The sequence below is a fragment of the Physeter macrocephalus genome, chromosome 4 (assembly GCF_002837175.3).
Source record: "Physeter macrocephalus isolate SW-GA chromosome 4, ASM283717v5, whole genome shotgun sequence".
Classification (NCBI taxonomy): Eukaryota; Metazoa; Chordata; class Mammalia; order Artiodactyla; family Physeteridae; genus Physeter; species Physeter macrocephalus.
The window spans coordinates 48,448,549-48,471,300 of NC_041217.1; the positions used below are offsets into that span (position 1 = coordinate 48,448,549).

The window sequence follows — 22,752 nt, forward strand, 5'->3', positions numbered from 1 at the left end:
CATTACAATGCTCCATGACCGATGTCATCACAATGTTCCATAACCCCTGTCATCACAATGCTCCATGAACCCTGTCATCAGAAGGCTCGATGCCCATTTCATCACAAGGGTCCATGCCCTTGTCATCACAATATTCCACACCCTTGGCATCACAATACTCCATGACCCTTGTAACCAAATATTCCATGCTCTTGTCATCACAATGCTCCATGGCCCTTATCATCACAATGCTCCATGACCCGAGTCATCACAATGCTCCATGACACTTGTGAACACAATACTCCGTGACCCTTGTCAGCACAGTGCTCCATGACACTTCTGAGCACAATGCTCCATGAACTTGTCATCACTATGCCCTGTGACACCTGTCATCACAATTTTCCATGCCCTTCTCATCACAATGCTGCATGACAATGGTCACCACAATGCTCCATGCCCTTGTCCTCACAATGCTCCATGACCCTTTTCATCACAATGCTCCATGCCCCTTGTCATCACAATGCTCCATAACCCTTCTCATCACAATGCTCCATGCCCTCGTCATCATAATGCTCCATGACCCCTGTCATCACAAGGCTCCATGCCATTCTCATCACAATGCTCCCTGACTCCTGTCATCACAATACTCCATGCCGTTGTCATAACAATGTTCCTTGCCCTGGTCATCACAATGCTCCATGACCCCTGTCATCACAATGCTCAATGCCCTTTTCATCACAATGCTCCATGACCTTTGTCATCACAATGCTCAATGCCTCTAGTCATCACAATACTCCACACCCTTTTCATCACAATGCTCCATGACCCTTGTCATCGCAATGATCCATGCTCTTTTCATCACAATTCTCCATGACCATTGTCATCACAATGCTCCATGACACTTGTAAACACAATACTCCATGACCCTTGTCAACACAGTGCTCCATGACACTTCTGAGCACAATGCTCCATGAACTTGTCATCACAATGCTCTGTGACGCCTGTCATCACAATTCTCCATGCCTTTCTTATCACAATGCTGCATGACCATGGTCACCACAATGCTCCATGCCCTTGTCATCACAATGCTCCACGACCCCTTTCATCACAATGCTCCATGCCCTGGTCATCACAATTTTCCATACCCTTGTCATCACAATGCTCCATGCTCTTATCATCTCAATGCTCCACACACTTTTCAGCACAATACTCCATTAACGTTGTCATCACAATGCTCCATGCCCTTGTCCTCACAATGCTCCAAGATCCCTGTCATCACAATGCGCCGTGACACTTGTCATCACAATGCTCCATGCCCTTCTCATCACAATTCTCCGTGACCTTTGTCACCACAATGCTGCATGCCCTTGTCATCACAATGCTCCATGCCTTGTTAGCACAATGCTCCATGTCCCTTGTCATCTCAATGCTCCGTGCGCTTGTCACAACAATGCTCCATGACCCGTGCTATCACAATGCTCCATGCCCTTGTCATCACAATGCCTCTTTAACCATCATCACAGTGCTCCATGTCCTTGTCATCACAATGCTCCATGACTCTTGTCATCACAATGATCCATGACTCTTGTCATCACAATGCTCCATGACCCTTATCATCACAATGCTCCATGACCCTTGTCATCACAATGATCCATGACCCTTCTCATCACAATGGTCCATGTCCTTATCATCACAATGCTCCATGACCCTTGTTCTTTCAGGCTTCTTGCGCACCCTCCCCAGGCTTAATGCCATTTTTAACTTTGGCTCAAAAGTTTAAATTTGCTTTCCTTCCCACTAACAACAAGCTTCACCTTGAATGTAACCAGCAATAGGTGGTATAATTTGAACATATTACATATTAGCCCCCAAATTATATAAATATATGACATCCCTACATTATGAAGGGTATCAAGGTAACTACGTTCTTTAAATATATTTTTAAGTACAACAGGTCTCACATTAGGCAGTAATTTCTGTGTTCATGTGTCTGTCTCCCTCACTGGACTTTGAGTATTTTAAGTGTGAAGACCACTTTGTTGAGAAAGTAGTGCAATGCCTGACACATCATTCAATTAATATTTGATGAATTAGTGAACAAATAAATGTACATACGTCCAGGGACAATGTAGCTAAAAGCCGAGATTCTGAGGCCAGACTACCTGGATTCTAATCCCTGCTCCATCTTTACGAGCTGTGTGACCTTGGACAAATTGTTTAATCTATTTCTTGAATTTTTAGATTCCTCATCTATAAAATGTTGCAATACGACTATATACTTCATAGAATGTCTATCACAGCATCTGACACAAAGTGTTATCAAACGCAAGTCCATGTGCCCAACGCACAGTGAGGCCAGACAATACCAAAACGTCAGAGTTTGGAGCAGAGAAAGGATTGTTGCAGAGCTATGCAAGGAGACAGGTGACTCATGCCTTAAAAACCCCGAACTCCCCAAAAGCTTTCAGCAAGCCCTTTATAGGAAAGGTGAGGGAGGGGCATGGTTAGTTGTTGCAGACTTCTTGGTGTCAGATTCTTTGTTCTTGAGGTCAGGTCGTGGTCAAGTCACGATGTTCCTGTAAACCTCCACCAAAATAAACATTATTCTTTGTTCTGACAAGAAAGGACAAGGTCCCAAGGCTCAACTCTCGCCCTCCGAGGTCCAAGCCTGGCTAAGAGGAGGGGTCCCTGCACAGGCCGGTTACCCTCCGGGGGAGCGTTTGTCCAGCACCCAGTCTGGGTCCTCCCGCCAGTGCCCAGGCCTGGCTGAGGAGGCAGATCTCAGCTGGTGGCTCCCTCAGGGCCAGACCCTGCCCAGCCATCATCACTGAAGAATCCAGGCTCCCAGGACCCAGCTGGCCCTCAGCCTTTTCTTTTCTTTTTTTAATATTTAGGTATTTATTTAGGCTGCTCTGGGTCTTAGTTGCGGCACGCGGGATCCTCGTTGCGGCATGTGGACTCTTAGTTGCGGCATGCATGCGGGATCTAGTTCCCCGACCAGGGATCGAACCCAGGCCCCCTGCACTGGGAGCACAGAGTCTTACCCACTGGACCACCAGGGAAGTCCCTCAGACTTTTCATTTAAATTGGAAAGAATCATTTGTATAGGATCAATAGGAATACGTGTAGCAAATACCAATCAGGTTAATTCCCAGCTCACAATTGCCCCTCTTTGGGAGTAGCGCCAACCACAGAGGTGGACCCAAAGTAATAATGTGCAATGTCCTTGCAACTTAGCCCTGACCTCTGGCCACCTCCTAGCGGTAGACAACTGATCTAAGCTGGACCAATTTTTGAAACTTGAACAGAGAGACTGAAGCTGGTTGAAGCTGTTACCTTAGTGGCAGTGTCCATATATTCCAGTTGCTGAAGACTCTATGGACTGTGACCCATGGAGATGCCACCACCATTAGGTCGCGGAGGTGGGGATGGGAGAGAGGTTCGCTGCTGCTTCCAGGCCTGGGCCTGGCCAGTGGGCGGCCATGGCGAGGGCTCTAGAGCTCTGCGGGACACAGCCCTCAGCCTGTCCCCGGGCCCTCCAGCTCACCCGCCAGGCCCGAAGCCAGAGGCCCTGGAGGGCCCAAGGGAGAAGGACGCGATCCGCCTCTCACCGCACCCTCTGCCTGGAGGACCACTGCGAGGCTGACTGCCGGCCGTGCTCAGGGTCTCGCGATAACGGTCTGGCTCTAACAGCTGCGCGCTCGTACGGCCCCTATCACATAAGTACTCAATAAATATATTTCTATTGTTACTGCAATTCAGAATGTCTGGTCACCATAGCTACCAAAAGATTCCAAGCATTTAGGTGGTTTAATCCCCAACTTTAGTCAAGAAAACCCCATTTTGTAAGCCTTCATTTCACAAGCTGAGACATGATTTAATGGGCTTACAGAACGTGGAAGAGTTCCAGGCACAGGTGGTGGGGAGCAGCTGTTTTCCGTCTCTGCTGAGGACCAGCTGAGAGTCTTAAAGAGCCACATGAGTGATTTGGGTGGAAAGTACTAGGAATAGCTTCCTAATAATGTGTGAGAGTGTGAAACCCTAGCCTGAAACCTCAGGGGAAATCCATGGAATCCTTCTCTCTTGAGATTCTTTAAAAATGGGATACTTAATCGGCTCTAAGTTGGATAAAGACCAGGAAAGCATCTCACATTAAAATAACAACAGTTTGCATGGGTCAGTCAAGTCTGAGTTGCACTGCTGTTGACCTAGTTCCTGCAAAGTACCATGACCTGGAGATACATATAAAAAGGAAGAGAGTATGGGAAGCAGATTCCTCTACTTAGTGAGATTGCAATGAAAACAGTTTAATATGCTCTAAATCCTCATTCAAAATAACTTTAAATCTCATTAAGAAACCATTTCTGAAGGACCTGAATGAATGGTGCCTGGTATAAGTACTTCATGAGAGCAGGCAGTGTTGAAGGCCATGTTTGAGGCAAACCCAGGTAAGTACCTAATACCCTATTACGTGCAGACGATGCCATATGCAATTTCCAGCTTAAGATGACAAAAACAAGAGGGGAAAAGGCACTTCCATGTCACTCTCTTGGTGGGGGAAGTGTCAGAGAAACCCCTGTGAGTGGAGAGACCCAAATTACACACCTATTATTCTTTTCACGTGCAAGAGTGCTTTGCATATTTCCTGTGGGAAGAAAATATTCTGATTTTAGTGAAGAGGTGGATGCAGTCTCCTGCCCTTCTTGGTTGCTCAGAGGAAGAAACCAAAGAGAAAGGAGATTTCTAGGGTAAAGATAAAAGCTAGCAGAGACTTTGATCCTGAGCAACCTGAAGCTTGAGTTAGGGCTGAAAGAGGAGTATGTATAGGTGACTGAGGAAGCAAGGCTTGTTTTCAGTTTTATAGCCATATAAGGGGATTAGACAGAAGGCAGGAATGGTGATATGTGATAAAGACACTTAAATGGAACTTAACGGTTTATTCTCTTCCAAATTACTGAACATTAGGTTTAAATGTTTCCATATAAATATTAAATTATATGTATATTGCAGGATCGCAAATTTGCACATTACCACTCAGTTTTTTAAGAAAAATGTAGCTTCCTTATTTCCTATAACTGTTCTTCCTCCAAGCTCACACCCCATTGAGGAGTAGGGGCAAAAACAAACTTGCCAATTAACAATATCTCAGTTTCTTCCCTTTTAAACAGTGTCTTTGGGTAATTCCTTTTTTAAAAGAGAGAGAATTCTGTTTATCTCCTCTCCCCAAAATGGCTTATGGTGATGGGAAAGAAGGCCTATGGTTGACACGGTCAGCCTTACGCCTTGCAGGTAGCTGGTGTGGCCTGGCGCTGACCAGGCATCTGCAGGGGACAACTGGTCCCTTGTGGCCTTTTGGGACAATGTGCAATCATTGCCTGCGAGAGTCCACGTACACCAGACTGCAGGGAGCTGGAGGCTCTGCCTCAGACCATGGTCAAACCCAAGGCCAATATGCTATGGCTCCCAAGCCAAAGCCAGCTTCTCCTTGGCCTGCAGAGGCTTGCAGCCTCTCGGAAGCTATAGATGAGGAAAAGCCCCAGTGTTCTCAGGCTCCCCATTCCCAGCAGCATATTTCTAGCACAACCTGTTCTACTCTCCAAGATTCCACCTTGTAAAGGAGGAACAAAGAATTTTCTTCTTACAGCTGCATTTGCTTTGTTTCACCACAACTGTTTTTAACCCCTAAAGCTCTAAAACAGCCACGACCTTTAGAAAACTCACCACCATCAACGACCACTAAAAAAAGCTGATAAACAACTAAGAACTCTGAGAGACCCCACTTCATCATACCCTTACTGGGCCCAACTGAGGGCTCTTTCCCGACGAATGAATGACAGGACTTGTTTTAACAAACCATGCTCCATGTTAACGGATGCATTCTGACTTTGCCAGAGTACAAGCTTCCAATCATGAATTAGCATAAGTACGATGGCCTCCTCCCTTTCTAGTGCATAAAACCCTCTGATTTTCCCCTCATAAAATGTGTCCACTGCTGCACATATTACTTCCTGTGCCTGGGAAGTAACTAATCTCAGTACCTGCTTTGCTGACACTGTAGTCACTCGTTTCCCATGAATAATCCCAACAGGAGGCAGAAGTGAGGACACAGGCATCTGATGTCTTTACCTTCCTCTTTGGTCTTCACTCTCTTCCTCTAAAGTGCTTCTTTTTATGGGGTAGGACTTCCCCTATGTCATTGTTCCTGGGGGCACTAAGCCACATGACCTAACATTGGTGGCAGGTGGGATCCAGGGAGAGAAACTGGCTTGGTCATGAGAACACCTATTGAGAAGTAATTTTAAATTATTCTTCCCATTACACACCTGTATCAAGAAAGAAAAATCTCATACAGATGGCCAACAGGCACATGAAAAGATGCTCAACATCGCTAATTATTAGAGAAATGTAAATCAAAACTACAAAGAGGTACCACATCACACTGGTCAGAATGCTCATCTTTAAAATGTCTACAAATAACAAATGCTGGAGAGAGTGTGGAGAAAAAGGAACCCTCCTACACTGTTGGTGAGAATGTAAACTGGTGCAGACACTATGGGGAACAGTATGGCGCTTCCTCAAAAAACTAAAAATAGAGTTGCCATATGATCCCTGCAATCCTACTCCTGGGCATATATCCAGAGAAAACCATAATTTGAAAAGATAAATGCACCCCAATATTCAGAGCAGCACTATTTACAATAGTCAAGACATAGAAGCAACCTAAATGTCCATCGACAGAGGAATGGATAAAGAAGATGTGGTACATATATACGATGGAATACTACTCAGCCATAAAAAAGAATGAAATAATGCCATTTGCAGCAACATGGATGGACCTAGAGATTATCATACTATGTGAAATAATTCAGAAAGAGAAAGACAAATACCATATATCACGTATATGTGGAATCTAAAATATGAGGCAAATGAACTTATTTACGAAACAGAAACAGACTCACAGACATAGAAAACAGACTGGTGGTTGCCAAGGGGGAGGGGGAGTGGGGGAGGCATGGGTTGGGAATTTGGGATTAGCAGATGCAAACTATTATATACAGAATGGATAAACAACAAGGTCCTACTGTATAGCACAGGGAACTATATTCAATATCCTGTGATAAACCATAATGAAGAGAATATTTAAAAAGAATGTATATATGTATAACTGAATCACTTTGCTGTACAGTAGGAATTAATCAACTATACTTCAAAAATATAATTTTTTTAAAAAAAGAATGAAAAATCCACAGTTTAATATCATAGGCAACAAGATAAGGCAATTTTACTTATTAGATTATATACTAATAATTTTTTTAAAACACACACATAAAATGCTTAGCATGTACTAGGTACTTTTTTAAGAGCTTGACTCCTTTCATTCTTGCACTGTCCCTATATGGTAGGTACTATTGTAACTATCATCCTTATTTTATAGATGAGGGAACTGAAGCACAGGACAGTTAGATAACCCTGTCCAAGACTACAAGATGAACTGTGGATGAGCCAGGATTCAAGTCTAAACAATTTGGTGCCTATGAAACTCACAAACTACTGACATGGTAGCGCCACTGGGTGTCAGCATACCAAACTGAAGGGGCTGCAGTCTTTTTTAGGGAAAAAGGGAACAGCACTTACTGAGGGCCTTCTAGATGCAAAACACTGGTGCACACATTTCCCAATTTAATCTGAGAGATGAATAAACTTTTTAGAGAACAGAATATGCAATATTTAGTTAACAGAGTAACCAATTTGCATCAGAGGAGCTTTTGTCCATATTTTTTTAACTGAAAAAATAGCGGTAGACTTAGAAGTTAAGAGGATCATTCCCTAGATTCTCCATTAACAAAGGGCTTTTACCAGCTGTTCGCACCTATCACACAATGAAACCATTATTAGAAAGACTTCAGGGAAGAGACCACTCAGTGTGCTCTCTCCCTCTGCAAAAACCAGCCAGAGACAAGCAACTGCTATAAAATTATCTGGTTTAATCGCTATCAACATCAGAACCATATTACATTAAAGTATAAAACCTGTATGTACAATTACACATACAAAAAATGTTCTTTGTGAGGCACAATTTTCAGCAAATCTGACAAACAGCAAGAGTTACTCCTATTGGGGGTTTGAAAGGAGAAATGGAAATTTCCAAGATGTCCCCCTCCTCCCTCTGGCTCCTCTGACCCTCCAAACATCAATTTGCAAAGGCCCGAGGGAGGAAGGGAGGTATTAACAAACTCAGGCACTCCTTCCTCCTCTCTTATGGAAGGAGTGAATTTTTGGGGAACATTTTCCATCCTTTATTACACTGATGTTCCATCCATCTGCATCATTAGGTTCAGTAGTTACCATGACAATATGATGCCTACAGCAATCTAACTTGATAGCCAGATGCCAGAATGTGGAAAAATAGGACCAGCTAAGAAAGTGAGAGAAATATAATTAATCTGAACCACATAAAAAATGTGCACAAAACTAAAACCAAGAGGGAAACTGCCAAAATGTCACCCAAGAGGGAATGATGACGGGAAACAAGGATAAGTTTCCGAGATTCAAAACTCTTTTGCTAACTAGAGCCATGAATTGGTCTGTAACTAAGGCTGAGGAAGAAGTCAAAGTTAGTCTAGAATATTGCTCTGAGTGCCTCTCCCCCAATAATTTCCTGCTGCTGAGCCCAGTGGTGTCATCACTGATTCCAGCAGTGGGATTCTTAGGCCCTGAATTTCCCGAGGATCTCAAGCCACATTCTAAGTGCTGCCACCACAGCATTCTGCTCACCTCCAGTCTGCTGTTATGCCCAGCTTTTCCATCTGATGAAGTCATTTGCACCATCATTCTGAAGCTAATCTTAAGAGACTGAACTGAGCTATGTCCTGGGAGACCCTGTCCCCTTGCGTTCTCTATGCCCCATGGAGGCAACAGGCTAGCACAACCCTCTTGGGGGCCCTGATGTGGCAGAGGGGCTGGGAGATTAAGAAACGAGAACAACATAACAGTCGTGCTTCAGGGAGACCAGCCTGGGATGGGTGGTCCTTCTCATCACGGCTGGGTAGGATAGCGGCGCTGAGCTAGGCGATTTGGCCGGTTCAGGCTGGTAGCCATGGAGAGCTGGAAAAGAACAAGCATGGCACTAGATTACAGCCCCAAGCATGACTCCGACCAGGGCTGACTGGCTGGATTGAGCTTGGGCATCCTGAGGGTCTAGAAACCCTTCTGCTGTATTTGGCTTCCCATGGTGGTGTTCTCATTATTCGCTTTCAGCCAACACCTTCACCTCTTAAATAAGGAGAAAGAAATTCAATTTTATATAGAAGGGAGGCCAGTAATACATCAGAACAAGCAGTCTGCCCCAGATCATGCAGAAGCAGGGAGTTTAGCTTCAATCAAACTTTGCAATGATCCCCTCGCCCCCAGGACCCAGCCCTGGTGCAACCACACCATTGACACCAGCACCAATTGTCTCTCCTGAGTCTCAAGACTTACGAAAGTCAAGTGCAATATTAATAATAGTGACATTGACTGAGCATTTTCTGAGTGCCAGGCCCTTCACATACATGCTCCGGTTTAATCCTCACAACTACCCGCTGAGGTAGCTACTACTAACCCCATTTTACAGTTGTAGAAACTGAGACTTAGAGAGGTTAGGCATTGCTCAAGAACTCAGGCACAGTAATTTGTTATAAGTAAGTTATAAACCTGGGTCTCCTTCATCCAGAACCCATGCTCCGAACCCCTCTCCCTCAGGGCCTCCTTACCTGGGGGACCTGGGATGGGTTGTAGAGAGGGACAGCCCCTTTCAAGGGGGGTGGGGGAAGCAGAACACCAGGGTTGAAGTAGAGCCCAGAGGAAACACCCTGTGACGGAAAATAATGGAAAATCCTCTTAGTCACCACTTCCCAGATTCCAGAACATCAAGGGCTTCCCTGAACATCAACTTTGGTCAAGAGATGCAGATGTGATAGAGCTCAGGGAATCTTGAGCAAACTAACGTGGTTCAACTGGGCACAGCCAACCCCTGGGTCAAGGTGGCATTGCAGAGCCTTGGGTGCTGCTGCATGAGAAGAAAAGGCCATAATAAATGTATTAATAGCATCATAAAAAGTAACCTCATATTCTTTGAAAGACCTTAAATACTACAAGAGTGCTGTAACCAGGCTACAAGAAATAAACATGTTTTCCTAGCAATTGGCATGAAATCCATACTGGTGTGGACAATTCATCAAGAGTTTATCACAGCCCTTGCCAAGGATACTGGTGAACTCTGGCTCCTACTGGGACAGGGAAAGAGGCCATTCTCTTTTTTTTTTTTTTTTTTTTTTTGACCATGTCGCATGGCATGCAGGATCTTAGTTCCCCAACCAGGGATTGAACCCACGACCCCTGCAGTGGAAGCACACAGTCTTAACCACTGGACCGCCAGGGAAGTCCCAAGGCCGTTCTCTAGACATCACCTAAGGAAGCAGTTATGGGCTAACTCCTGTTTCCCCCAAACTTCATATGTTGAAGTCCTAACCCCAGCACCTCAGAATGTATTTGGAGACAGGGTCTTTAAAGAGGTGATTAAGGTAACATGAAGCTATTAGAGTGGCCCTAACCCATTATGATTGGTGTTCTTATAAGAAGAGAAAATTTGGACATAGACACACACTGAGGTAAGACCGTGTAAAGACTCAGGGAGGGGCTTCCCTGGTGGAGCAGTGGTCGAGAGTCCGCCTGCCGATGCAGGGGACACGGGTTCGTGCCCCGGTCCGGGAAGATCCCACATGCCGCGGAGCGGCTGGGCCCGTGAGCCATGGCCGCTGAGCCTGCGCGTCCGGAGCCTGTGCTCCGCAACGGGAGAGGCCACAACAGTGAAAGGCCCGCGTACCGCCAAAAAAAAAGACTCAGGGAGAAGATGGCCAGCTACAAGCCAAGGAGAGAAGCTGCGGGAGAAACCCACACTGCCGACACCTTCATCTCAGATCTCCAGCCTCCAGAACTGGGAGGAAGTAAGTTTCTGGTGTTTAAATGGCACAGTCTCTGATACCTCGTTCGGGCAGCCCTAGCAAACTAATACAGAAGCTTTCTCCATATCCTCCACGAGTCAGGCCCTCACAGGGCGGCACCTCCAGCCCACGTGAAAGTTCAGCCCGCACGCAGGCGCCTGGTGGGCTGCTCACCTCAGGTTCCGACAAGCCTCCGCTCCCCGCGCCCTCGGCTCTCCCCGCCCCGGACGCTGATCCTCGGGCTTCACTGCCACCTAGGAAGCAATGAGTCAGTGGTGTTCCCGCTGCTTGGGACAGAGGAGTCCCCACTCCCAGAAGGCACCCCCCCACCCCACCCCTGGGGAGCGCAGAGAGGACCACAGACAGCCCAGAGGACACGAGGTTGGCGGTACCTGTGTCTCTGGAGCAGGCGTCGGCGTCCGGCAGAGACTGGGGAGCTGGGGGCGGCGTCGGCGAGAGGCCCGGGCTGGGCTGGGGAGGAACAGATGCTCGGGGGGCTTCCTGCTTAGTGCAGAAAGGAAGGTGTCCCTAACGGTAAATAAGCTGGCGCTGCCTGCTTGTATTCCTGCAGGGCCCACCTGGCGGCCTCCGGCCTCAGCCAGATGCTGGCCTTCTCTCCCCCAAGTTCCATTTTCTTTATGCCGCTGCTCTGCTCAATGATCCAAGTTACTCCTGGCCCGCGAAAGTTAAAATTCTGCATCCTGACTTTTAAGGCCTTTCATCATCTGCCTTTCCCCTCACTGGACCAATCTGTTTCCCAGAATCTTCCATCACTAAACCTGTTTCACCCGGACCAGGGTAGAGATGCCAGCTCCAGACCCTCCTAGGGCGCCTGGAAGGGGGAGCTTCCGCGCCCTCCCTGCCAAGGTTACCTCAGAGTCAGGAGCGTCAGATGCGTCCTCGTCTCCAGACGGGGGCGCCTCGCCGGCGGGCTTCGCACGAAACCAGCTGAGCCAGCCAAACCCCGAGCCCTGGAGGGAAGAGGGCGAGTGCAGTGGCCTACAGGGTTGCTTCTCCCTCTGAATATGAGATTAGCCAGCCCCCCAGCGCCCCCACCACCACCACCTGTGATGGTGGTGAGACAGGAAGGGCAGGGGGGCCACCGAAGCCCAGATTCCCAGCTCTGCCATCTGGGAAGAGAAGAATCCCTCCACCTTTGTATTGTCCTTCGCGTCTCCGAGCTTTCCTCTCTGGGCGGTGTTTCCGGAAGACCCTTCCTTATCTGCCTCATCGGAGGACTCCTCCTCATCCTCCTTGACTGATACAGTGGAACTCTCAGAAATATTTCGTGCTCTGGGAATCCGTGGCACCTGGGATTAAAGCAAACAGAAGTAGCATTTTTATAGCACTTGACAGGTTGCAAAGGCACATTTACACGTACTCCCTCACCTGACCTGCTCAGTAAAGCAGTGGGGAGAGCCCGTGCTCAGCGACAAGAGAAGCCACCGCTCGAAGCAACCAGAGAAAGCCTGCGCGCAGCAACGAAGACCCAGCGCAGCCAAAAACAAATAAATTTATATATAAAAAAAAGAAAGGTTAAGCAACCTAAGGTCACATAACTAGTAAATGGCAAAGCAAGGATTTAAACTTAAGCAGTCTGACTCTCCTTCTAGGAATTTCTCCTATTTGAATAAATTTGAGGAATAGACAAGGGCTTATATACTAGAATGTCCACCATTGTGTTTTACATATGAGGGGAAGAGAAGGGAGGAGTAGTGAGAAAGAGTAGGAAAGAAAAGAGACACACTTGAAGTGTTTAACAATGGCGGAAAGATGAATTAAAATCTGAGCTCCTTCCAGGGCCTACGAGGCCCTCCATGACCCAGTCTCTCTCTACTTCCCTGGTCTTTTGCTTCTTAGCCCTCTCCCCTGTTGCTCCCCACTTTCTAGATACAGCGATTCCATGCTCTTCCTCGATTGCACCAAGTCAGTCCCATTATAGGCCCTTTGCTCTCCCTATTCCCTTTGCCTGGAACACTTGTTCCCTGAATACTCACCTGGCTTCCGTCCACCCTCCATGCTGACCTCAGAGATGCCTTCCCTTCCATTCCATGTAAAATAACATCCCTCACGCACACAGTGGTTTATTTGCAGTCACCTCCATGGAACAGAAGCCCCATGAGGGCAGGCTTTGTCTGCTTCCCTGTGTACCCCGAGCCCCTGTAACAGTGCCAGGTATGTTGTAGGAACTCAGTATTTGTGAATGAATAAATGCATGAGTGATGGTATTTCCATACAGTGGATTTTGTCACACCAATATTAAAAATCCTATTTAGGAAAGACATGGAAAATCTCAATTTTATAGTATTAAATAAATCGAAAATAAAGTTTCACCTACATATGTTCTTAACCATTTAAAAACACATGTATGGGGCTTCCCTGGTGGCGCAGTGGTTGAGAGTCCGCCTGCCGATGCAGGGGACGCGGGTTCGTGCCCCGGTCCGGGAGGATCCCACGTGCCGCGGAGCGGCTGGGCCCGTGAGCCGTGGCCGCCGAGCCTGCGCGTCCGGAGCCTGTGCTCCGCAACGGGAGAGGCCACGACAGTGAGAGGCCCGCGTACCGGAAAAAAAAACACACAAAAAAACACATGTGTGTATGTATGCACATTTATATACACACATATATACGTAGACAGGTCTCCCCTACTTTTTGAAAGTTTGCATCATGCCACTTCGCTTTTACCAACGACCTACATTAGTACCTGTTTTCCCTAACCAAAAAAAAAGTCCAAAGAGGATTTTTGCTTTTACAAAAAAAAGGCAAAAAGTGAAAAAAGCGTTTGGCGTTTGTTTTGTAGGAGCCGTTATAGAGGCAGAGCGTACCCCAAGCAGTGAGAGTGGCCTACCAAGCTCCTTCCCAGAAACTATGCTCAGCATCTCCGTATCAAGATGCCATAGCTTTGAACTGTGTCTGTGAGCACCTGTGCTTCCTTTCTATTTATTTTGTGCGTTGTTAACAAGATGTGTACTGAGGTAACTTCTTCCCTTCACGCCATTTAGACTTACGAAAGGTGTCATGGAAAGGCTCTACATTCGGATAGCAGGAGAATCCCGTACATAGAAAAAATTTTAGAAGGAAATAACGAAAATACTTGACTATGGGCTTCTGAGTGATGTCTGTTTGACTCTTTATATGACACTTTTTCTTCATTTTTCAAGTTTTCTATAACAATAACGTACTAATTTTTCAGTTAGAAAAAAAAAAAAGTAAAGCATAAAAGTGTTTTAAGCCTTGCAGCCCGGTTACGACTTGAGGAAGTTCGCCTCCAGCCAGGCAAAGGTAGACAACGTCTTAGGTTTGGGACCAGCAATGCCTGCTGTTGGAGGGAAGGGATTCATTCATTCAACAGCTGGCTGGATGATTACTTAGACGTGGTTCCCTCCAAGACCTGACGGCACACCTGGGCAGAAGAGATACAGCTGCGGTAGGTCCTTCTTGGAAATAAAGCAAGGTAAAAATTAAAAGAAAGAAAGAAATATCAAGAGCCTTCCATGGTGGGGCAGAGCACAGCAAGTGTTTGGTGCAGTAGTAAGAAGAGGGCATCAGAGGGGGCAGACGTGTGAGTCCAAAGCTACACCCAGCCCTGCCGGCCCTGCCCCCATGGATACAGGTTGGAGGACCGAACGTGAACCGGAACAAGCCTCCTCTCCACCTCTCAGGGTCTGGTGTAGAAAGAAACAAGGTGAAACATGGAAGAGAGGGCTGGGGCAAGGCACAGGAAGGCATCTGTGAGTGGCTGAGAAGGAAACCCACAGCTCAGAGTGGGCACCGCATCTGCTGGGCTCTGTCCTCTCACCTGTGGTTTGGAAACAACTTTCTGCCCATCAGGATGCTGGAAGGTTTCTGGAGACACTGTGTTCTCTCCTATGGCACAAAACACAACAGAAATCGTGATGTGAAGTGGGGCCTTTTCCATCTATCCTGAAGGAGGGTAATGGGGACACAGTGGGCTTTCCTAATTACAAAGCAGCTGGAGCTCTGAGCCCATAGCGCCAAGTGCATCACAGTAAATGCAAAGTCCATTTGCACAAGCCTCTGCATTCCAGCCACCCCAGGACATGCTGCTCACCCAACCTTCACCCCGAACCAAGGTCATTCCTCAGGAACCCCGGAAATCAGGGCCACATCAAGCTGGATCGCAGGGATCCTCCCTGACCTTCCCCTCCATGTGAGTCTCCCATCTTGGACAGGACCTTGTCTTAGAAGCTCTAAGATCTGATCCTTCTGCGTAGTTTCCTGCACTTCCCTGGCATCACTCAGCAATGCTCACCCATACTCGGCCCCTGTTGTCCAAGGCCTGATGGGAGAAGACAGAAGCACGAGCCTCTGCCCGCGGTCCCTGACACTGACGACTTCAGAAAGAGGACTTGGCCTAAACTACGGCTCCAGGCACAGATGGCATTTCCTTGCCTTCTCCAGCCGAGATCCTAGAAGCTACAGAATCCAAGGGGATGGCAAGAGTAGCTACGGTTGGCTGTGCTATGCTTGTCCCAGTAGAGACGTGGGCTGGAATGGGAGAGAGCCGTCCCCCTCAGAAGAACGTGAAGTACCACGCCCTCAGCCAGGTGCACACCCACCACTCAGAGGGCTTTACCAGCCCCCCCCACACCCTGCACTGGTCCCTGCACCTCCCTCTTCTGCTTGCCCCCCTAGACACCTCGTCACCCAAGGTTCACTGCCTCGCTGCCAGGTCTTACCAGGGGGTGGCTGCATCTGCAGGGCTTCCTCCCAGGCCCTTCCTCCAGGAGTCTCTGTCACTGCCACGCTGCCACCGGTCCCTGGCAGATGGGTCTCAGGAACTGAGTAAAGAGGCACCGGGACCCCCGTCTGCCCGGGACCTCCTCCTGCTGGGTAGGAGCTGGGCTGGAGGGGAAAGGGCTGCTGTGGGCTGGGATGGGCCGGGCCCATCGGCTCCAGTGTTGGCCACAGGGCTGAGCAGTCCCGAGGGGCTTCTGAGTTGCCTTGATGTCCAGAAAGATCCTGGTAGAAAGTGTCGTCTAAGGACATAGGGCAAAGAGGAGGAAGTGAGACCTGTAATGTGGCATTTGTGTGGACTGATCACACCAGGAACAATCTTGCTCTTTGGAAAGCAGTGACAAGGACAGGCCGCTTGGCGTGGCTGCCATCGATGTGATGACAAGTACAACACAGCAGTAATTGTAACCCCTCTCACCGCTTACGACTCAGAGTTTACAAAACCATTTCCCTCGCTACCTTGTATGATCTCTGAGCCTTAAACCAGTGGGTTGGGAGGGCAGAAATTACCATCTCATTTAACTCCACAATTTTTTGCATTTGGATAAACTTTCTCTTTTAAGGATCTCCTAAGGGACTTGGGTACTTGAAACTTAGAATGTTGCCAGTTAAAACCCAAATCAGACTACAGAAATGATGGCTTTGCTTTTAAAGAAGCAGAACCTTGGCCCAGGAAGGGACCTTGGTGGTATTCATTCTGGCTCTGCCATGTTGCTGAAGAGACAGACCAATGGCTGCCCCAAGGTTATGGGACTGGTGTGGTCATCTGACCCACCTGCTCCATTGGGTGACATGAGACACAGCTGCTTCCCAGCAGAAGTGGCCACTCAGAAACACCCAGCCTGCTCTCTTGCAGCCCTTCACCCTCACAGATTCTGGGACGCAGCAGCAAAGCTGGGAAGCAGAAACCAAGGCCTGCCCTTCCTTGCTGCCCCCTCGCTTATCCCTGAAGGAAGCGAAAAAGGCTGGGAAACAGCCGGAAGTAAAAAGATGAGGCCCCGTCCTGACCCCACCAGGGAGTGCTGTTTGGGGAAAGGGCACAGAATTAACTGGGGTAACAACGTCTGCCCAACCCAACACTCAGAGGCATCCTGAAGGGAAAGGAGGGATCTGTTGAAAACACTTTGAAACCTATTTCACACGTGTGGCAATTGATGCTCAAACACCGTAGGCGCTTCCTATGTCCCCACCGCTAACGTGAAATACGGATAACCCGCCACCTCTGGCCTCAAGGAATGTATTCAGCTAGGGAGACAGTACTGACACAAGTGAAGCAATTAGATAACAACAGGACATAACAAGAGTAAAACCTGAATGTGAAGCAAAATCTCTAATAATGCAGAAACAGAAGTGTCAGGGATGGGGACTTCCCTGGTGGCGCAGTGGTTAAGAATCCACCTGCCAATGCAGGGGACACGGGTTCGAGCCCTGGTCTGGGAAGATCCCACGTGCCGCGGAGCAACTAAGCCCATGTGCCACAACGACTGAGCCCACGTGCCACAACTACTGAAGCCCGCGCACAGCAACAAAGCCCCAACGCAGCCAAAAATAAATCAATTAATTAATTTTAAAAAGGATCTTAAAAAGTGTCAGGGATGCCTGTGGTCCGTGGAGCTGTGTGGAGAGGGGGGGCCCAGACCACTGGGTCAGATTGACACAGGCAAGGAAGGCACTCCAGGAAGGGAAGGGGGAGAGGTTGTGTTATCTCGCACAATCAGATCCTGAGGGTCAGCTATTACACATTCAGTTCATTGGTCTGGGTACCTGTTGTTTTTCTGGCTCCCAAAATATCCGAGTGAGCAGACTGAGGATCCCCAATGTCTCCTGCTACCTTTTGCTATTAAGATAAAGTGAACACCTCTTAAGCAACACAAAGAAAAACGAAAAACAGTGAAATGTGGTTTAAAATTAAGTCAAAAAAGAAACTTCAGGAGTGATAAGGTAAGGGAGTCGCAGGTGAACGCAGGGGCTGGAGGGGGAGGGGGAGGGGCAGCCTCAGCCCTTCCTACCTCCCAGCTCTGCCCAGAGCAGGCAGGGACCAGGGCAGTATCCTCTCCCAGAGGAAGGGGCAAGAGGAGGGAACGAAACCCTGGGCCCCAGAGGCCACAGCACATGTAGGAAGCAAGAGCCGTGTGTGCCTAAAAAAATCCCCCTCGGGCTTCCCTGGTGGCGCAGTGGTTGAGAGTCCGCCTGCCGATGCAGGGGACGCGGGTTCGCGCCCCGGTCCGGGAAGATCCCACATGCCGCGGAGCGGCTGGGCCCGTGAGCCATGGCCGCTGAGCCTGCGCGTCCGGAGCCTGTGCTCCGCAACGGGAGAGGCCACAGCAGTGAGAGGCCTGCGTACCGCAAAAAAATAAAAAATAAAATCCCCCAGCCTTTTCTCAGCAACAGAGGGAGAAACAACATGGAGGAGGCCCTGTTCCAATTACTGTTACAGTTACTACCAGCCGCTTTTGCACTTGTCAGAACAAAAAAAGGAAAGGCCCGGAAGTCTTTTAAGCAATTGCCCTACATTACATGAAAGTGACTAGGGCCACTGTGAGCCATTGTTCCTCACAGAGAGATGGAAGCTTTGATGGTCAGAAAATGTATTTTCTGGGACCACAGAGAAGGGTGGCTGGGTGCTTTGGAAGAGGGCCCCACTGTCTCACACCAAACACAGGAAAATGTTTCCACCTGGGCGCGAGGCAGCAGGGGGGAAGCTCAGTGCCACCCCTTCCCCAGTCAGGCTGTGCCTCATGGGTGACAGGGGACCCCCAGAGCCCTCCATGGGGTCGGGGGCTTGCTGAGGTCAGTGCCTGCCTACTCTGGGTCTAGGGCAGCCAAGAGGGAAACAGAGGCCCACCCTGCTGACCTGCCCCCCACTTACCTGCAGCTCCTTGTGATGCCCCCGAAGGTGTACCAGCCAGTCCGGCTCCAGGTCCCTGTCTCCTGGGTGACGGCGGTGGCGTTCTACAATCAGAGGATCCGACAGCTTCAGTCTCTCTGCAAGCTGTGCCAGGTTTCCAGACGGTCAGAGAGGGAAACGGAGAGAGAGAAGTAAGTGAAATGGACAGACCACGGGGAGAGGCAGTAAGAAAAAAGAAGGGAGCCTTGACTGGTAAACCAGATTACAAAGAATTGCCAAACAGCAAATTCAGCAGATATCTTCCCCGAATTGCAACATAAACAAACAGTTAACCCATCCTGTTGCTAGACACTAAATAAACTATGAGGAGAAACTGTTACTCTGCTTTATGTCTCTGCAAAGCTGTCCTCAGGAGCAGCGCTCCTCAAACTTCAGGCCTGGGAGGAACCACCTGGGACCTTGCTAAAATGCGAGTTCTGACCCCAGAAATCCGTGGGACCTGAGATTCTGCATTTCTAACAAGCTCCCTACAAGGAGACGCCTGTGCTGCTGGTCGAGGGACTGCCTGTATCGTAAGACTATTCCATCATTAAGTTCCCAGACTTCCCTACTCCTCCATTCCGGGTCCTGAGCTCCCACAAGCATCATCCTGTTGGCAGAAATTTGCCATCAAAGGGGGCTCAGTACCACAGATTTTATCGATTACAGAATCCAACACTGGGCCTCATCTAAAGCAAGGAAAAAATTGACGGTAGGCTGCCTTGTTACTCTCAGCTAATGGATTTTTCCTCAATTAATTGGAACAACTAGTTGCCCGATTGTTTTCTTCCTCAGGAACTAAAAGTTGATATGTTTTTGTTTTCTCTTGTTGAATGTATCTCACATGTGATAAAATATTCCATGCATTTAAAAGCATTTTAATAAGGATCATTTCCTGTTTTAACCACTAAAATCTATTTTCTAAGCCCAGCTTTTATCATTAGAACAGTTCACTGTAACAGGCAGTTTTACTGTACCAAAAAAGCAGATGCAAGAATGACTTTCCTGCATAGCACATGCCTGGTTTCCATTCCCCCAATTTCACTGCGTCCCTCCCCGCCGCCATCCCCGCCCATAGCATCCTTCTTTGTGCAGTGTCAGGCCTCTGCTTATCACATCTGGACATGCATATGTGGTCAAAGACAGCCATGGGCTCCAATTTTACAGCATGTTCAGAGAAGATGAAATGGGGTATCTGAGCCGCTTTACTATAGCTTTCTCTGAACACTGAAGATAACACACCTGCAGAGAACCCTCTGAGAAGCTCACCTTGATGAGTTCCACTAATAGCACAGGGTGACTATTCTCTCCCTGGCTCAGGAGGGCGGTGCCAATGGCTTCGCAGTAATGCAAGGCCTGGGACGCAAGGCCGTAATCTGCCAGACGGGAAGCATAAAGGAGCTTATACACCTGTGAAGAGGAGCAGGGCCAGTGATGAGCCCATCCAGGCAGGGACAGAAAGAGAGAAGCGGAGATAAGACTTCTTGGAAGTCAGCTGACTGCCAACTTCCTCTAACTCTGGATCCAAATTTTAAAGAGGGCCTTGTGCCATTTGGGGCATTCTATCTGTGTATGGACACAATTCCAAATCCAGCCTGCAGTTCCGTCCTCATAGAGAAAGGGCTGGAGGGTACATCAGCTGAATCTCCCTAGGCTCTGGTCACCATGGAAATGCACTGGACTCTTCTTATCAGGCAGCCCACATCTCTGGGAAGCCTGGTGTATGTGGGTCACAGGACCAGGCACCAGGGGGATGGATAAAAGAAGAAAAAATGACTCAGGTGCAAGAGACTTCAAGCCCAAGGGACTGTAAAGACAGAGACAGGTAAGGGTTCAGAGAAGCACGAGTGACAGAACTAAATGGACCTTGAGGGCTGGAAATCAGACAGACCCAAGTTCAAATCCCAACTCCATGCTGGGTGCGGAACATTGAGCTAGTTACCCCACCTCCTCTCTGCGCCTTGGTTTCCTCGCTATAATATGGGGCTGATAATACAATCTACCCCTTGGCTGTTGTAAAGATTCAGTGAGATAATCCATGTAAAGTCCTTAGAACAAATGGTACCCAAGAGATGTGAGCCGATCGCATGTAACTCCTTGGAACCTGTTTTGTAAAAGGGGGATCATCATGCCCGCCTCACAGGATTAGAAATCATACAGTCAAAGCATCATAACACAGTGCCAGTCGTGTAGAACTCATTCCCTAATAAAAACAGCCAATCTCACTGCTATCAGCCCAAAGACTGCTGAGAGGTGTGATGACTACAGAACAGAAAGAGAGAGACTAAAGACCTGCCTGGACCCAAAGGAGCTGGTCAGGCAGGGCTCTGCTGGAGAAGGTGGGTCTTTGGTAAAACTCTTAAAGAAGATACTAACTGGGTCATTGCCCTATAGGCAGTAATTCATTCATTTCCAAGCCTTTGTTTTGTGTTTGGTGTTTGGTGGTGGTGGTGTGCATGTGTGTGTGTGTGTGTGTGTGTGTGTTGCTACCACCGAGTGCACGCTCAATACAGGCACGGAAGGAGTCGTTATGGATTTAAGGGGACAACAGGGCATCCAGTAGAGAGGTTGAGAAGAGAGGTTAGAACCTGCGTGGACACCGCCTGCACAGCTGCAGCCCTGGGGGGAAGAAAGAAGGATGGGGGCCAAGCACAGAGCAGGGAGGGATTGCCAGAGTTAAAAACAGAGTCATCCGAAAGAGATGGGAGCGGCAGGTCAGAGGAGAGGGAGACGGGTGAACAGCCCCCACTCCCAGCAGGATGACCGCGGTGCTGAGGAGAAGGTGAAGCCATTTGGAGATAAAGGGCAGAAGGTGCTACAGACAGGAGGGGAGCCCCAGGGCTGCTGGCATGATGCTCATTGTCAGGAGTGAGGCAGGAGCACCCAGCACAGAGGCTGCTGCAGTGTTTTGCTTTCCTATCTTAAAATGCAAACCTTTAGGGGACCTAGAAAGACATCCTAACCCTTCCCACATTCCAGCTAATGAGCAAAAGTCCAGTGGATGACTTAGCCCAGCCACTACGTGCCGGACAGCAAGGCGGAAAACCCAGTGGCCCACAGCCATGTGATGCAGCTAAGGTGGTGGCCTCGTGAGGGTTCATTTACCTGGAAAGAAGGGATGAAGGATTTGGGGCGGCCCAGCATCTGACAGTACTCGAAGATTTCCGTCCTCTGGATAGCCTCAGTTGTTGCAAATTTCAAAAACTCTTGACTAAAACCAGGGAATAAGAATAAAAGAGATTGAGGTGGGGACAGATTTAAATCCTAGTAAATGGCCAAACACCAGCTGCATCCATTGATGGTAGAGTTTCTGTCCTGGGCTGATCCCTGGGGCAGCTCCAAGAGAGGAAAGAGAATCTGCACCTCCAGAGGCTCTGGGGGAAGGCAGGGGGAGAGACTGGGGGGAGGGGGAGATGGCTGCCATCTTTGCTGGAGGGTCACGTAAGGCAAGCTGCTCTCACACCCAGCTCAGTGGGGCACTGGGTCCTCCCCGTAAGCACACTGAGAGCCAGCCTTAGTGCCCTGAGAACCCATAGCGGGCGTCTGTGAGAGGCCACCATAGCCTGAGCGGAAGAGCAGAAAAGAGGGAGTGATGTGATGTTCGGGAGCATTGAAGAAAGAAGGCCCAGCAGAGAGAGGGTAGCACTGCAGAGCCCAAAATCAGATGATGGTCCCTGTGCTGGAGGATCATTCCAGTGAGGAAGCAGCCTGGGTGAATGTGATCTGAGAAGCCCTCAGAGTCCTCACAGGTCCCAAAATAGCTGCTGTGGGGTTTGAAATCATCATCACGGGGGTCACGGGGGCTATGCCTGGGGTCAGGACTGTATCTCCAGAAACATCCTCATACAATGTAAACATAGGAGGGAGACACATTAAACCATTTCACTTACTGTCTCATTTGGCCCAGATGGGCCTCTTTTACTTTTTTTTTTTTTTAAGATGTTGGGGGTAGGAGTTTATTAATTAATTTATTTATTTTTGCTGTATTGGGTCTTTGTTTCTGTCTGAGGGCTTTCTCTAGTTGTGGCAAGCAGGGGCCACTCTTCATCGCGGTGCGCGGGCCTCTCACTATCGCGGCCTCTCTTGTTGCGGAGCACAGGCTCCAGATGCACAGGCTCAGTAGTTGTGGCTCACAGGCCTAGTTGCTCC

At 48.5% G+C, this 22,752-nt stretch overlaps 1 protein-coding gene across 1 annotated transcript in view; it reads right to left on the reverse strand.

Moving 5' to 3' along the window:
- Positions 1-8,926: 8,926 nt before the first annotated feature.
- Positions 8,927-22,752, reverse strand: part of SEC16B (SEC16 homolog B, endoplasmic reticulum export factor) — a 56,837-nt gene continuing 43,011 nt past the window's right edge. The window contains exons 15-26 of the mRNA XM_007117681.4: positions 21,709-21,814; positions 19,873-20,013; positions 18,586-18,708; positions 17,481-17,553; positions 15,659-15,958; positions 14,758-14,825; positions 12,116-12,271; positions 11,834-11,932; positions 11,354-11,462; positions 11,136-11,215; positions 9,732-9,830; positions 8,927-9,084 (exon numbers count right to left, since the gene is read on the reverse strand). Coding sequence (XP_007117743.2) covers positions 9,016-9,084; positions 9,732-9,830; positions 11,136-11,215; positions 11,354-11,462; positions 11,834-11,932; positions 12,116-12,271; positions 14,758-14,825; positions 15,659-15,958; positions 17,481-17,553; positions 18,586-18,708; positions 19,873-20,013; positions 21,709-21,814 — 1,423 coding nt within the window. The 3' untranslated portion in view covers positions 8,927-9,015. The remainder of the gene's footprint in view (positions 9,085-9,731; positions 9,831-11,135; positions 11,216-11,353; positions 11,463-11,833; positions 11,933-12,115; positions 12,272-14,757; positions 14,826-15,658; positions 15,959-17,480; positions 17,554-18,585; positions 18,709-19,872; positions 20,014-21,708; positions 21,815-22,752) is intronic.